General features: G+C 34.0%; 3 protein-coding genes across 3 annotated transcripts; all 3 read left to right on the top strand.

The window, feature by feature from the left end:
* The first annotated feature begins 771 nt into the window (after positions 1 to 771).
* PHYBLDRAFT_135657 (hypothetical protein) lies at positions 772 to 3,375 on the top strand. The gene is made up of 11 exons (XM_018429738.1): positions 772 to 972; positions 1,040 to 1,105; positions 1,179 to 1,214; positions 1,286 to 1,305; positions 1,425 to 1,456; positions 1,512 to 1,662; positions 1,734 to 1,809; positions 1,898 to 2,449; positions 2,588 to 2,673; positions 2,827 to 2,992; positions 3,075 to 3,375. Exons 1-11 carry the CDS (start codon positions 786 to 788, stop codon positions 3,248 to 3,250), a joined length of 1,548 nt encoding a protein of 515 aa, XP_018287535.1. The 5' UTR covers positions 772 to 785; the 3' UTR covers positions 3,251 to 3,375.
* Positions 3,376 to 8,249: 4,874 nt separating this feature from the next.
* PHYBLDRAFT_172133 (hypothetical protein) lies at positions 8,250 to 10,536 on the top strand (the record flags this gene model as incomplete). Its single annotated transcript, XM_018436740.1, has 4 exons — positions 8,250 to 8,432; positions 8,579 to 8,704; positions 9,263 to 10,016; positions 10,397 to 10,536. The coding sequence occupies 4 exons, from the start codon at positions 8,250 to 8,252 to the stop codon at positions 10,534 to 10,536; spliced, it is 1,203 nt and encodes a 400-aa protein (XP_018287534.1).
* Positions 10,537 to 10,891: 355 nt separating this feature from the next.
* Positions 10,892 to 11,875, top strand: PHYBLDRAFT_172132 (hypothetical protein; the record flags this gene model as incomplete). Its single annotated transcript, XM_018436739.1, has 1 exon — positions 10,892 to 11,875. The coding sequence occupies one exon, from the start codon at positions 10,892 to 10,894 to the stop codon at positions 11,873 to 11,875; it is 984 nt and encodes a 327-aa protein (XP_018287533.1).
* Positions 11,876 to 17,201: the final 5,326 nt, after the last annotated feature.

Below are 17,201 nucleotides of genomic sequence, written 5' to 3'. Positions count from 1 at the left end.
TTTATATTTATATACACAAGTCATTCAAACAAAAAAAATGTTCAATTCTGTTATTAGTATTTCATTTTTCAACGATGAATATCTTGGCTGTGAAAATTCTCCATTTTTTCTATTAATTTTCCAGCGTGTGTAAAAAAGAACAAAAACTAAACACCAAGTGTGGGGTTCTCCTTTTGCAACTATCTTTATTTAGAGCCTTGTTTCTTTTTGAGTATAGCCAAAGTCCATTGTGTGATGTTGGTTAGGTAATTGTAAGACCTCAAGGAAACATATATATGTTCTGGGAAACGGATAAACAGTTTACCTCCGAAAAAATAAAATAAATATACATATATGTATACAAAGAAGCAAAAAAGGTTAAAAAAATATATAGAATCTAAGATATAGAATTTTTTTAGAATTTACAAGATGTAGATTTGTACAAAAGATCTACGAATTACACAATTAGATCAAAGAACATAGGGAAAAGAAAAGAGAGAAAAAAAATATTCATATCAGGTCAAAGAAGAAGGAAACAATAAGCACAATTTAACTAGTTTGGGAACACAAAATCCCGTTTTCCTCGGACTTGTACCAAATGTTATCAGTGTGGGGAATACCTATCGCATAACGTCTTTATGATCACTAACGGGAAACCTTAAAAAAATAGAACTCTGATACTGGTCAAAGACAAAATAAAAAAAAATACATTTAAATTCATTTGATCTGTATAAAATAAAACCAGAAAAGTTACAGGCTTAAACTTCTTTATCATCAAACTTGGTACAGATCCAGATCCACACACGATGGCTAAAGAAAACAAGGATCTAGATGTCTCTTCTGTTGAGCAGATCGAGAATGTACAAGAAAGCAAAACAAGGCAAATATTGAGAAAGATAAAAGATTCCATATATCAGAAGCCAGAAAAGCCTACGAATGTATGGCATCTCCTTACAAATCTCAACAACACTCAGCGTATTACGTTTGCTGCAGGTAAGTTCGGTTAAAGGATGATGGTACATGAGACTAATACATCTTTGGGATATTTCTATTATAAAAGCTTTCTTTGGCTGGACCTTGGATGCGTTTGACTTCTTTTCAGTCACTTTGACAGCCACATCAATTGGTTTGTACTTTGCAAGATATGTGCATATTGTACAATCATTAACCTGCCTTTCTTTTTGTCTTTCATCTTCTAGCAAAAGACTTTGGTGTCGAACCTTCAGATGTTACAAGTAAGTTTTATTTATTTATTTTTTTGAAAAGAAAGAAGTATTAATTTTAACTGTTGTTTATATTTGATTAGGTGCCATTACTACAACCCTGGTAATTTAATACACCCAAAATAATAATAACAATAAGAAGCATTATAGAAATATAAATGATCTTTTTTTTAAAAAAAAATATACACACTCATATATGGATTCACATATGTATTATTGTAGATGTTGAGACCTATTGGTGCACTTATTTTTGGGTAATGTTTCAACAAAGGAAGCAAGATCAAATGACTGATATATCATATCGTGTAGTGCATTGGCTGATAAATACGGTCGCCGGTGGCCCCTGATGATTGATATTGTGCTTTATTCGATTATCAACATGGCTAGTGGGTTCGCGCCCAATTTACAAACCTTTATTGGACTCAGAGCAGTATTTGGTATAGCAATGGGTGGTGAATGGGTAAGTTTCACACTTTGTAAATGTCTGTCCTACCTATTAAGCCGTCCTGTTTTCTTTTTTTGGTTACTTAGGGACTTGGCGCAAGTCTGGCACTAGAATCACTCCCTGTTGAAGCAAGAGGTCTTTTCTCTGGAATTTATCAGCAAGGTAATGAATCAATAGACAAACAAACAAACAGACCAACACATGCACCTCGAGCCCAGATCAGACTATTGACATCATAACCACGAAATAGGATATGCGACTGGTTACCTTTTGGCCACAGTTGCAAACTATGGTGTCGTTCGGAATGGCTCTTCATGGCGTGTTCTTTTCTGGGTGGGTGCTGCATTTGCCCTATTGGCCGTCATTATTCGATTTTGGGTGCCAGAATCAGAGCCCTTTGAGAAAACAAAAGAAGCTCGCAAGATCTTGGGTCGATCTATTTTCAAGGAAACCTGGGTCGTTATCAAGAAACACTGGCTCAGATTAATTTACATGGTCATCCTCATGGCCTTTATGAACTTTTTATCCCACGGCTCCCAGGATCTCTATCCTACTTTCCTACAGACCCAACTTGGCTACGACAATGATCAAAAGACTGCCACAAGTGTCATTTACAATTTCGGTGCAATCTGTGGTGGCACCATTGTCGGCTACTACTCAAACTATTTCGGCCGGAGGTTTTGTATTGCAGTCTGTGCAATCCTGACAGGTGCTTTTATCCCATTGTGGGCATTTGGACCAAATATTCAATCCCTTCAGTTCGGTGCATTCGCTCTTCAATTCTTTGTCCAAGGCGCTTGGGGTAATTGTTGATCCCCATGATTTCTTTCTTTTTTTTTCTTGCCCTTCTATCTTTTATTTTCTAATTGAATGGATTTATTGATAACAAAAAAAAACACAAACACACACACCTTGATTTTTTATTTTTATTTTTCAATAGGCGTCATTCCAGCTCACATTAATGAATTGGCCCCGCCTGCCTTTAGAGGTTTGATGCCGGGTTTGGCATACCAACTAGGAAACCTGGTGCGTAGATTGAACCTTTACTATCATTCTTCTATTTTATATCAATTTCTTTCATTTGATGGCACAAATCCTCCCATCGTATTCATATACACATATATTAGTATATCCATTCATTAACATTTTTTTCCTTTCTCTAATTTTCTTTTTCTGTAGATCAGTGCTGCAAGCAGTCAAATACAGGCTGTCATTGGTGAGAATAACCCAATCAAAAATGAGGACGGTAGTTACAGGCTAGATTCCGACGGAAAGAATATTGCAAACTATGGCCTGACACAAGCTATCTTCATGGGGTGTGTCTGTGCATGCTTAATTATCACAGGTATGCTATAGATCTTACAAAATATTGATAGGTATATATATCGAGTCCTTCATTGATCGATGATATGTACGCATATACGTAGTTTTGGTGGGTAAAGAAGAGCGCAATCGTGATTTTGGAGTAGTTGAACTTGAAGATGATCGATCAGGTCGCGCTGTTGGTCCAGCTGAGATCACTGAGCTTTCAATGGAGCAGGGAAGACCCCCAACTTCTAATGAGGAAAAAGAACCCCGCTCTGGACAGTCAACAGTCCAATGATGTATATAAAAGACAAAATAAACACACGCACACAGCAAACACACTACATACTACACACAAATTAGGGAATGAAACTTTCTTTTGATGTATACAGACACACACACATAATAAATAATATATATATATATAAAGTATATTGTGTATTCTCTACTGTGTAGTTGGTCATTAGGTATTGAACTTTGTGAACAAATCAAGACAGTTTTTCTGTTAAATTATCAGTACATCTTGAGAATTTTCCCCGATTTATATACATGCACACATATATATATATATATTCATTACGCTTGTGAAAGGTTTATTCCGCAGGACAAGGGCCGCTTTGCTTTCTCTCTCTGTATATATGTATTAATGTTTGTCCTACTTGAGAAAAGGGGTGCCCCATGACAAGGTTGAATCAGTCCTGTGAGATGAGCCTTCAACTCCCCCCAAAATAAAATAAAATATAAAAATAAAAAAAATTGAAAGAAACTGTGCTTGGAATAAGGGTCTATTTATATTCTACTATTTAATTTTTTTCATATACACAAGGCATATCATATCATATTGCTATCGCTATTGATTCTTATAATTTTTATTATTTATTACTCGTTAAAGACGGAGAATAGACTTTTACTTTTTTTTTCATTTCTTCGATCAAAATATTCTCTTGGTTGTACACAGGTTCTTCATATGAAGAAATTACTACACTAAACAAGTCAGCTTGCCTTGTCACCATGTCAACGAGTGTAACTTATTTTCTTTCTTTATTATTTATTTATTTTTATGGTGAGCAAATTAATAATAATATATATTAGATTTCTATATAAATATATAATATGTATATATATATATATATACATGTATATAAATAAAATAAGTTTGTTCGTCCATGCTGTTTCCATGCACCCATTGATCTAAAAAAATCTAAAAATGGCCTTTCCGGCTGTTTTGAATTTTGACGGATGATGTTTGCCTTTTTATTTTCTTTTGTTTTCTTTTTATTCTTTTTATTATAATTATTAAATAACTGTGGAATTAAATATATATATATATATAATAAACAGTAATTTTTTGCCATAGTTTTTCTTACGGAAACTCATTTGTTGCTAAGATACCTTGCATAGCAACAAAGAAAACAAAGAAAACAAAGAAAGCACTAATATAATAATACACTAGATTTATTATTTATTTATGAGCTGGTTCCCTCTCCCTGTTCATGTCAGGTGTGAGTATAAATAATAATAGTAATAATAATAAATAATAACGATAAAAAGGAGTCTAGCTGACATGTGTGAGACAAAGACATGGAATGAAACTGGCCATGGCTTGTATCACTCGGCCTAAAAGAAAAAAGGGAAAAAAAAAGAGAAAGAAAGAAAGAAAGAAAGAGAGAGATTTTCGTCTCCATAAAGGCACCTTTTTTAAAAGCCCCTTTATCAAACACTTTGGTTTTTTGTGTTAGTCCATTTGATTTTTATATATATTCCAGTTCAATTGCTTAATTTGTTGTTAGAAATACAAAATAAGGAACGTTGTACCTTGTTCGTCATCTGTATACAGTCAATTAATTATTTATTTTGGAGAGAGAGAAAGAGAGAAAGAGAGAAAACATATTGGGCTTGTGGGTCCAAACAAACCGACAAAACTATACTACAAAGAAAGAAATAAACAACAAATATTGTGTATGTGTATGTGTAAGTGTAAGTGTAAGAGTAAGCGTAAGTGCAGGCGAAAGTGTAGAAGTGTGTAAGTGTGTAAGTATGTGTGGGTACACAGCGAAAGGTCCCCTTCAGAACAATCGGAGATTAGTTCATGTTCATTTGACAGTTGTGTCAAACAAGATCTTTCCTTTCAACTCCCCTACAGTTCCCCTATCAAAAAAGAGAAAACCAAAAAAAAAGAAACAATACTATTACACAGCCTTCATTAGAGAGAGGTAACAGCTTCGGCAATGATTCCTAGATTTTTTATTTTTTATTTTGACTTTGGTAGTCATCGGGACTACACCCAAAATAATCATGTGCCGTGTTACCTTTATGATCACATAGCAACTGTGACCGTCCATGACTATATACTATCCCACACATTCCCAGAATACGGTCGTGTTAAACGTTGTATATATATATTATTTTATTGTATTTTAACTTCTTTTCTTTCTTTTTTTTTGCTTTTGCTTTTTTTTATATTTTCTCTCTCTCGTATCCTCCATTGGTTGTGTAGAATAGTCTAACTCCAATCGCAAGTTAACCATAGTAACTATGGTAGGTTCCTAGGTCTCGGTACCGGGGTTAAAAAATAAGAAAAAAAATAAAAATAAAATAAGTAACAGCCATAATCACAACCACAGCCATCACCATCACAACAGCGACAACAACAACAACAACGACAACCAAAAAAGAATAAGAAAAAGACTGGTGAATTAGAACGCACGGGGCATCCCAGTCCATAGCTTATTTGAAGAAAGATTAAAACTACGATCGCTACTGATGTATCAAAAACTGTAATCTTTATTTGTTGTTTTTGTACAGTTTGTACAAAGAAAAAAAAACAGTTTTGTAAAAGTAGGATCTGAATGCTGAACATGTTTATTTATCTTTTCTTTCCCTTCTTCTTTTCTTTCGGTTGCTTGGCAACTAACAATGAATCGTTACCTAGATACTAATTGGTTCTCCCGGGATATTTATTGGGGTGCGGCGGACCTTCACAATAAATAAATAAATAAAAAATAACAACTTTTCGTCCACTGAGAAACCATGCAGACTTGTCCAGAAAAAGATGCCCGGCCGTGTATCTCATTTTGGAATAGGTAAAAGCCAAGGAGGACCCGAGTGTTCTGAATGATGTGATGGGCGTACGTGCGTGTGCGTGTGCGTGTGCGTGTGCGTGTGCGTGTGCGTGTGCGTGTGCGTGTGCGTGTGCGTGTGCAAGGAACCAAGATTAAGAGCACGCTTCTATCTTTTCATTTTTTTATATTTTTACAGTGATTGATTATATTTTTTCAATATACTAAATAGTATATACAGATATAGATATATAAAGGCTTGGGATTTGTGTACTACTATTGAAATCAAACAATAGATCATTCTTTACTGTCTAGAATAATTCAGTGAGATTGTACAAACTCGCAGGTATGCGAATGACTCAAATGCTTCAAAAAAAACGAGACTTCTAAACACATTAGGTCCGTTTGTGGAATACATAGGGTGTCACTGTGCATGTGGGGAAGCTTGATCTTTCTTTCATTATTTCATTCTTTTTGATTTGAAGCACTTGATGGTTAAAAGATTATTATTATTTTTAAAAGGGAAGAGAAAAGAAAGAAGAGAGAGAGAGAGAAAAGAGAAGGAAAGGGAGAGAAATTGAGAGATTTCAGGGCAATCTCTATTGGAGCGGCTTAATGAACATGAAGGGTTAGTATGGACCTGTAAGAAATACGTTTATTGGAAGTACAGACTTTGTTAATCTAGAGATGCTGAATGCTTAATAAAGTAGATATTATTATTAGCACCATTAATTAATATGTATATATTTATTGAGCCAAAAAAAATGACAAAAAAAATGATATACATTTCTATATATAATGATAAAAAGAAAATCATATAATAAAAAATCATATAAATATTATAAAATACTTTGCAAGCAGGTCAGCCTCCTCTCCCTGGACAAAAAAAATAAAAAAAACCCAATGTCTTGCTCTGAGTATTTAAACCCCTCTGAGTATATTTTAGTTCTCCGATGTTCCACTAGACTTGTTACCCTTTTGAGGCGACGGCTATTGGAGAGGTTTCATATGCTATGTTCGACCACACTTACAAGATGAGGCCTGCGCAACGGCCTTTTATATACACACAAACCGATTCGCTACAAGGATAACTACGGCTTGTCAATTTTCTTTTCCGAACAGCAGCCCCCCCTTTTGCTCGGAAGACAAAACCGAGTTGAAGTCGGGTACGTTTCTTTTCCTCTTCTTCCATCATATTTTCTTTCTTTCTTTCTTTCTTTCTTTATATATATATATATATCTACCTATATTATATCTTTATTATATTTATCTATATATCTATACATCTATATATCTATCTATCTATATATCTATCTATCTATATATCTATCATTTGATTTATCTTAACCGTACCTGCTCTATTTATCAATCGACAAACCAAACAAGCAGGCACAGTACAACAATCAGAACCAACAAGTACAAAAAACAGGACAAAACATTATTTAAATACATACAGACACAGACACACGTATATATATATATCTATATATATACATATATGTATACTCAATCACAGACTTACACTCAATTATAACAAGCCTATTCTGTCAAGTAAGTACAATCAAGAACATAAGAAAAAAATAGGCATAAGCAGAAGCAGAAGGCCAGAAAAGCAAAGAAGCTAAAAAAAAAGGGAAAAAATTAAAAGAAAGTCAAAAAAGAAGCGAATCAATAATTAACCATACTTATTCGCTACCCTAACCCTTGTGGTATTCTTTCTTTTCCTCTTTTTTTTTTTTAAAAAAAAGACTTTCGTGGATCAAGAAGCCACTTGACGAAAGCCTCCATCTATTGTGTACGCTATTTTGCTCAGTTCAATCCGGTTCAATCTTTCAAACCAGACAAAAACACATAATCATTTAAAACGAATATATATATATATATATCATACGCATTTGTATATATATATATATATAGTCATTTTTCTCTCTCCCTCTCCCTCTCTCCTTCTACCTCTTCCTCTCTCTTTTTCACTTGTATATACAAGTCGGCTTGTTTCAGAACAATTCTCTCTGGAACCAGTACTTTCTAAATATATCAACCTCAGGCACCCGAATTTCGTTTCTCTTTTAAAGAGAAAGAAAGAAAGAAAAAGGAATAACCAAAAAAAAGGCAAGTTCGACCATTTCGAGATGAGGTTTAAAAAGAGATGTCATTCTCATTCGACATTCTAATGACTATTTTATATTAATTTTTTTCTACTAAAAAAATACACAGACTCTGTCATTCAATCTCATCATGTCAGAAGAAACGGAATCGTACATGGACACAAGCAATGATCTTGTAATGTCGCGTGAGAATCAACATCAATATACAGGCTCATCAGTAGGTCACTCTAATAAATTTATTAGTGATAGTAAAAGTAATAGTAAAAGTATTGGTATTGGTATTGGTATTGGTATTAGAGTTAATATTAGTATAGTGTGAACAATAAAGAATTCGTTTTTTATTTGGTATTGATTTTCTTATTTATTTGAAATGGGTGTTTTAAATGTGAACTAAACTAATAAATACTCACGTATTATTATTTTGTTTTATATATATATATATTTGTCACATTTTACCAGCTCGATTCCCTTTATGAGCACTTGCTTTCCGACGATTTTGAGAGCAAAGCAGCGGCTATAAAATATTGTCGTGATCTTTGTGCACAGTATGGATTTACAGTAAAGCAAGAGCAAAGTACACACAGGGTATGTTTATTATTGTTTTAGGAGAAGTTTATTACTGCAACCAAAAGAAGAACTCTATAATATTATTATTTAAAAGCACAATTTCTGCTTTATTGCTATTATTATTACATAATAATGATAATACACCACCACCACCACCACCACCACCACCACCAATATTACAAAACAGCACAACAAAAACAACAACAACAAAGCCTGAGAAATTGGGTTAATTACATTGTTCTGTACTACAACAGAAAAAAAATGTTATCACTCAAAAAGCACTTACATTAAACACGGCTCGGAGCCAAGCTTGAACAACCCGATTTGATGATTAATGATTTGCTTGTCTTTCACGCATTGAACACTCGCCAAGACTTTGATTATTATTTATTATTATATCAACAACAATCAACAACAAAACGCCAAAAAAAACACGATTTTTGCTGATCAACACTTTTCTCTCTCTTTTTTTTTATATTGCTCTGTGTGTGTTTATATGTATTTACGTTTAATTTTGGTTGTTGTTATTATTATTTTCTACCTTTTTCTATTTATCTCACATTCGGTATAACTCAGAATATTTACGTTTATTGCTCGAGAGAAGGATTCCCAGATTCTCACCGAAACCCAAAATCTACACCAAGACGGAAGCGCCCCTCAAAACGATGTGATTGCAGATGGAGAGTAGTCCTTTTTGAAAAAGAAGGAGATCGATGGGAGTTTAGAAAATCACTAAACCCAACTGCATCAAGACACAACCACGAACTCATGCGGCCAGAAGAGATTGAGATGACCTGGCCAAAGGAGGTTGCTGCGCTAATTGGCGAACTGGCCAGCCAACGACTACCAACCCAAGATATTCGCGCACGCGTACAAACTCAATTTGTCGGCCTTCATTGGAACGAAAGAAGGTTTTACAACAGACTTTCGGAAGAGCGACTAAAGATCAAACAGAACGAGACCGTCGTGCGAGCAAAGAAAATGACTGGTCTCTGGACACGTATCTGCATGGCCACGGCCGGAAGCGAAGACTTGACCTTTTTTGTTGAAGAAGAGATGCAGAAACTAATACAAAACGTTTGCTCCATGGTTCAAATCGACCCAGAAACCCTCGAAGCGCCTTTAGTACTTTCAGAACTATCGAATATCTCGCCAGACCCCACAAGAATTCTCACTCCAGATGGTCCACCGTCATCATCATTAGCCATGGACAGTCAGTCGTATGAAGCTCAACTATTTGAGGTGTCTCCTGGTCCCAAACAGCAATCTGATGACCCAGTCAAGCAAGAAAACAATATACACCATCAACAAAGACCACAGGTGTGTGTTTGTGTGTGTGCGTGTGTGCGTATGTGCGTGTGTGCGTGTGTGCGCTTTTCTTTTTTAAGTTTTCTCTCCTTTATTTTTCTTCTCTGGTGGTTTGGGCGTTGAGAATTAGCTACTACAATCTGTATGCAACGAAAGATAGCGTGATACGCTTTTTTTGTGATACCGTAGCACGAAATAGCGCCCCTCCCCTACATGGTTGGGTCGGTGCATGAGGAGAGATTGATATAGTCAGGGATAGAGGGAGAAGAAAGACGAGAAATGAGAAATAGAGAGAGAGAAAAAAAAAGCCGATTGGAAAATTCGCCATTACGAATTACAAGCGTACAAAGAAATAACAATTTCTAATATTTTATATTTATATTCATATGTATGGTCGTGTAGGCAGCTGCAAAGACTGGAATACCAACCCCAAAACAGCCCAAGGGATTCACGGTGGTAACGATTCCAACACATTCATACATCGTGAAGGTTCACACGCAGCGAAGTACGAACGACTCTCCGACTTCAAAGAGCCGCCGTAGATCAAGATCTCAGATGACGATGGAAGATAATGGGCAAGAAAGAAGCGAGCCATCAACAAGAAAACAAAATAAACGACAAAACTCTCTCCAAATTACAACACAGTCATCGCCCGTAGAATCGCCAAAAAGAGAGTTTGATGACAGCCAGTCTTTGAGCGATGCATCTTCACATATGCCAGTCGTACATCAAACACATATTCATCATCAACAGCAACAGCAGCAGCAACAGCAGCAGCAGCAACACCACCACCACCACCACCACCAACAACAACAACAGCAGCAACAGCAGCAGCAACAACAACAACAACAGCAATATCAGACAATTCCAATAGTTTCCAATATGTCCCAACGACACATGCAAATGACAGGACAAAGCTACATATATCCGTCTAATTATGAAAGCGGTATAATCCCTCTCGACACCTCGTTCTCAAATTATGTCCCGAATTCCCTACAACAATACACAACCCCACGCATGGCAGTACCAACAGACTTTTCGATGGCAGATTCCATGTTTTTGCCGACTTCTATTAGTCCCATAAATACTTCACAAGTACGTGTGAGCAGTAATGACCCAAATATCATTGAAAAGAAGTTTATCTCATCTGCAATGCTTCCTGGTTTAAAGACGACAGCAGAGGTGGCCAATGTGGGCAAACAGCCATCTCCAAAATCGAATATTTTGCCAAATATGACTACGACCTCGTTTTCTAATCGTCGCTCCGGTAATCAAACACACCAGCAGCAACTCTCCACACATTCTCATCAACAGTACCCTCAGACCTCAATGTATTCGAGCACAACAAATAATACATCGGTTGGAGAATTTTCGTCTTCTGTAATTCATGGAAATCATATGATGAAGGACGACTGCTCTCCTTATTCAGACCCTCGGCACCGTTTGGATGATATTAACAACGCCAACAGCACCAACAACACCAATACCCATGACATTAGCTTTGCTCGTGTCCATTCTGGCGCGCCAATAGGCAAAGAAGATGAGGAGCGCGACAAGAGAGATAGTTTCTATCCTACAACATCGACAGTAAATACTATGTTTTTAAGACAAACAACAAATATGACATTACCGCAACAACAGCAACAACAGCACCAGCACCAGCACCAGCAAAATCATCAACAGCAACAACAATCTCATCATCAAGCGTTATTACCCCACCCTTCTCTGCAAAACCCTCCTTTCTTAATGTACTCAGCCGGCTACCCTCCTCCTCCTACTCCTCCACCCTATGTAAGCCATCTTGATCATAGTGTTCTTCAGAAAAAAAATGAAGGACAACCAGGACTATGCTCCTATCGCAACGTTGACCAATACCAATAAATCACGCCTATACTTCTTCTTTATTTTATTTTATTTTATTTTATTTCTTTCTTCTTTCTTTGTTTTTATATGTAATAATAAGTAAATAAATAATCTATGATGTAAAATGTAAAATTTAAAATATAATTGTCGACACACGTATGCATATGCCAAAAAAAAACTTTTATTGATTGTATAATTGTGCAATATTTAAATATACTCACAAACACGCAAACGCTTGCACCTTTATGTATATATACATAAATGTACAGTTGCGTATTTACAAAAATTCAATATGGTATTTGGTTTGCTTTTTGTTTTTCATTGCTTTATTGACCATCAGGCTGAGTTTAATCTCCTGGTGATCGTCTCCAGATGAAGAAGTAATAAAATAAAAAGAAAAAAGCTCCAAAAGGTTTATTTACTAATTCAAAATAGGTTTTTTATATATATAATAAATAGTGGGGGGTCAAAGTTAAAATATAAGAAGAGGATCTTGACAAAGTATAGTGGTGAACATTTCTAAAAAGGAAAATAATGATGCTATCTTTCTCATACTTTTTTTCTTAAAAAAAAACCTCATGATAACTGTTTTTTTTTCTATCTATCTTTTTAAAGTTATTCGGTTTGTGCTGATTTAGTAATAAATCATGATACACATGCCACTGAATGAAAAGCTACTGTCAAGGCATGAGGACAATCATAATAACCAAATATAACAATAGTTGACTATATTCATTTCAATACCTGAATGAGCCGCGGAATATATGTATATGCAGGTTTCCTTTTTAAAAAAGGAATTGCGTGAATAATAAAGCTTGCCCTTTGAATATAAAAGGAGTGTCGTTGCAAAGCATCTAATGTTTAATAGAAATAGTAATATTAATAAAATTAGTATCTTTATTCGGCTACATATTAATGACATACAAACAAACAAATACAAATACAAATACAAATACAAATACAAACACAAGCACAAGCACAAGTACAAGCACAAACACAAATATACACATAAACACACACAAAGAGCGAGTGAGTGAGGGAGGGAGTCTGTGCAGTTTTAATTATATTATTTATGTATACAAAGTTTGTATATATAAGCTAACAAGTCAGTGTGCGCAAAACAGTAGTACCGTGAGCAAGTTTTCTTCCATCACGCTCACTTTCCTATTTCAGAATAGTTATCAATTGTGACTGGTGTATTCTGTGGGATATACATCTCTACAGTCTAAGATACCATAATTTGCTCCTTAAAAAAAGCAACTTTATTGAGGCATCTTGTTATAAATTTCTATTGTTTTTCTATAATACTTATGTATATATATATTTGAGTGTCGCTGAACGTGCTTATAGTTTAGATACTTGGACACCTTTTTTCTTAAAAAAAAAGAAAGGTTATCGAATGCAAATAGTAGTAGGAATAATAATGAATATATATATATATATATATATTCATACATATACACAAAACAACCATTTAAAAAAGTGTGCGTTGTAAGCATGGTCTTGTGAGACTGGAGCCTAAGCCATACTAATCGCACTACATGTGACACTTGACGATCCTTATCGAGTCGGCGTAGACAATCAGTGAAACATTGTAGGATAGAATTCTTGCGGAGAATGGCATTTGAGGTGCTCGCGTCAAGAAGCGTGCCTGAAAACAAAAAAAAAAGCCAAAATAAAATACTCGACCACAAATATATTGCTCGCGCTATTGACGATTCTATTGGCTATGTCGTAGAAGAGAGTTTAATAAGCTCGTACATTTATATTTGAAATAGAGCAGATTACATGTGTTTTATTTTGTTTTATAATAATATAACTTAAGATTTTTTGGCCATATAAAAAAATATATGGTCTTATGAGACCTAGTGATATCTGTATTGTTTTCTTGGAGCATATTTGTGTATTTAGCAAAGTGTTTTTTTTAAAAGAAAAAATAAAGAATAAAAAAATGGCTTCAGTTGGAGCATCTCTTTTATTTGATTGATCGATTGATCGATTGGTTGGCTGGTTGGTTGATTAGATAATAATAATAATAAGAATAATTACTATTTATTTAACACTACAAAATTCAATAATAAAATAAAATAAAGGGCATTCTTGAGTTTCTCGCGCTCTTGATTATTGGCGAGATATTAATTACTTTTACAAAGCGGCGACTTCATTTATTTTCTCTCATTAAAAAGCCTTTAAAAAAATGCAAAGTATTTCTCGAATAGTATTAAGATTTTTTTTTATTCAAAGGAAAACAAGTGAATAATTACCAAGTAAATTATATATCTATATAACTGTAATCAGAGTTATTAATTTCGTTGATAACAACCTTATAATTTTTGAATACAAACTACTACATACACTTACAGTGCCAAGTACTTTTTTCTTTTGTCAAGGCTATTTTTGTATTCCTTCTGGGGGGAAAAGATGGGAGGAGGTTCTTTTGATCTCCGAGTGTATTTTCCTTCTTTTTCAACCTCTTCTATTGTCCAAAAGACGATTATTCTATTGTGAATCTCGGTAACCTAGGAACCAACATCAAAGGAATATCAACATAAATCTCGAAAAATTCAAGTGATTTCTTTGATGATAGTAAAAAGCAACGAGAAAAATGAAAATGAAAATGAAAACCACGCTCAAATTTTGTAAATAAAATAAAATTGAACAAAGTATCGCTATCAACTACAAAGTAAGATAGTGTATATATATATGTGTATATATGTGTATATGCATTATACATATATCTTTTTCTAGGTCCATCCAAATCTGCAGTATGAGAACACGTAAATCATAAAGTTCGCTGTTGCATGTTGCTTAATTCACGCGTAATTTTTATTTATTATTATTGCTGATTAGCCAATCATTAGAACAGTGCAGGTTTTCTTTTATATATTTTAGCCAATGAATGTTATAGTCTTTAATAACTTCAATTAAATAATATATATATATATATATATTGATATTGATTATGTTAATACTTACGCTGCAAGATTCACATTATTAGTATCCTTATGTAATTATTATTGTAAATAATAATTAGTCTAGAGGACTAGCAGCTATACATTTATCTATGTATGTATTTTTTATGTGACATCAATTTTATTATATTTTTTGTAAAGAACAATAACTAATGGCCAAAGTGTTAATCTAAACATCGATCATCGTAATCTAAGATCGTTAAAGAGTAATTCTTTACATTTGTTTTTGTTAATGATGTAATGAAATGAATCCTGTTAGATTACAGTTTTTGTTCAATTTTTATTGTCAATAATAGTACCTTTTATTATTGTAACTACACACATATATATAATATATATTGAATCGATTTATATTATATTTTTATTATAAAGAAAAGCAAAACACTTGTATTGTTAGATATACCATATTTATTTTCAATAAAGGTCATTTCAATAATGGTAAATATGGGCTGATATAATCTTCCACCAGTCAACCCTTTTCTATATACCTCTAATGTACTCTAATTTGTTCTTGTGCTTATTTCATTTGCTTCTTTTTTATTATTATTATTTTTGACTGTCATAGTTGAGACACTCATTAACTTAAATCTCCGAAATATCTGATCATTTTGGCTCATCTTTTAACAAGAATTATATTGCTTCTTTTGGGGGTACAAAACTCTATGGGCTCCTTTAATATCATCTACATAACCCTAATACATTTTTTCTAGAAACCTAATATAAGTATATATGCACTTTTATATATAGATTTTTAATATTTATTATAATCTTATAAAGAGGCCAACTTCTTTACCCACAAAAGATTATCAAAACTTGATTGAAGGAGTGAATCGGAAAATGAATTTAAAACTGTGTGCATTTTCTTTTTCATAGTGTCAATCCACTCACCCATCAACACACCCATACAACCATTTGCACCCACACCCACACCCACACCCACGCCCACACAATAAACTCTGCTATATTTTAGAGCCATTTTTTTATTTTTATATTTTTTATTCTTCTCCTTTATTTGATTTTCTCTTTCTCTCTTGTTTTCATTTTTCATTCCTTACCTTTCTCAATTATATTTACTCCTTAATCCAACAAATGACTTTTGACTTTGAAGAACGACCAGGCAATATGTTTGATTGTATATCACCAACTGATAGTCTAGTCGTATGTGTCAGTGAAGACATGCGTCTAAGCAAAGGTGGATACTATTATCATTATCATTGATATCATATTCACAAAAAGAAAAGAAAAAAGCATGCTCACACACTCACACACTATTTTTTAACAATCTAATGGTCATACACAACAAGGAATATCCGCAACATTTCGCCAAAAATTCGGTAATGTTCATCAACTTCAAGCCCAAAAGAAGTCTGTTGGACAAGTGGCGTGTCTTTCTCTAGGCCAAAGACGACACGTATTTTATTTGATTACAAGACCAAAGATCTACAATAGACCTAGTTATGCTGACTTGGAAGCGTGCTTAATTGCACTTCGAAATGCATGTGAGAATTTGGGTGTCCTGAGTCTCGCAATCCCACAAGAGCTAGGCACTGGGCTGGATGCACTACAAGAAAAATATGTTAAGGATTATCTCTTCAAGATATTTTCAGGTAATATATATATATATATATATATGGAGAAATAGCAAGAGAGTGAAAACGAGAGTGTGTACGAGAGATAGTGAGAGCGAATTGTTTGTCCTTACTTTTATTATTATTATTGTTGTTGGTTGATATCAATCATTCCACTCTAGGCTGGCCAGGAAAAATGATTATGTATTCCAACCACTAACACACATATAAATCTTCAACACACAAACATACACAAAATCAACACTTGCATGTATTAAGCACAGACACATAGGCACACACAAACTAACAAATACCCAACCCCAATCTTTGAAACAATTTATCAATAAATAACATTCTTCACCTGTGCCGTTTATTTTTAATATATAAACTTTGGATATATATGTATGTTTATGTGCATAATAAATGAAATCTAGGTAAAAATAAGACAACGCCTTTATTACAAATATGGATTTAATCACAAGCTCAAATTACCTACAGTTGTTCTTCATTTCTTTGTAATTTTCATTAAATAGCAATATCACGACAGTCACATGAAATAACGTTGAATATACTTAATAAGCGAAAAAAAGTACCCCCAAAAGAAAAGGTCATCATTCATTGTTTACTATACATTTCAAAAATAAAATAAGACACAACTTGCTATTCCTCAATCTATCCCATCAATTAAAGAGACACTTCAATATTCAGTAAAAGTACAATATTACATAATAAAGTATCCACGTTCCTTACGTATACCAAGACAACAATTTATTTCTTTGTCAAAGAGAGAAAGAGAGAAGGAAA

The sequence above is a fragment of the Phycomyces blakesleeanus genome (genome assembly GCF_001638985.1).
Source record: "Phycomyces blakesleeanus NRRL 1555(-) unplaced genomic scaffold PHYBLscaffold_21, whole genome shotgun sequence".
NCBI lineage: Eukaryota > Fungi > Mucoromycota > Mucoromycetes > Mucorales > Phycomycetaceae > Phycomyces > Phycomyces blakesleeanus.
This window is presented reverse-complemented; position numbering and strand designations above follow the sequence as displayed.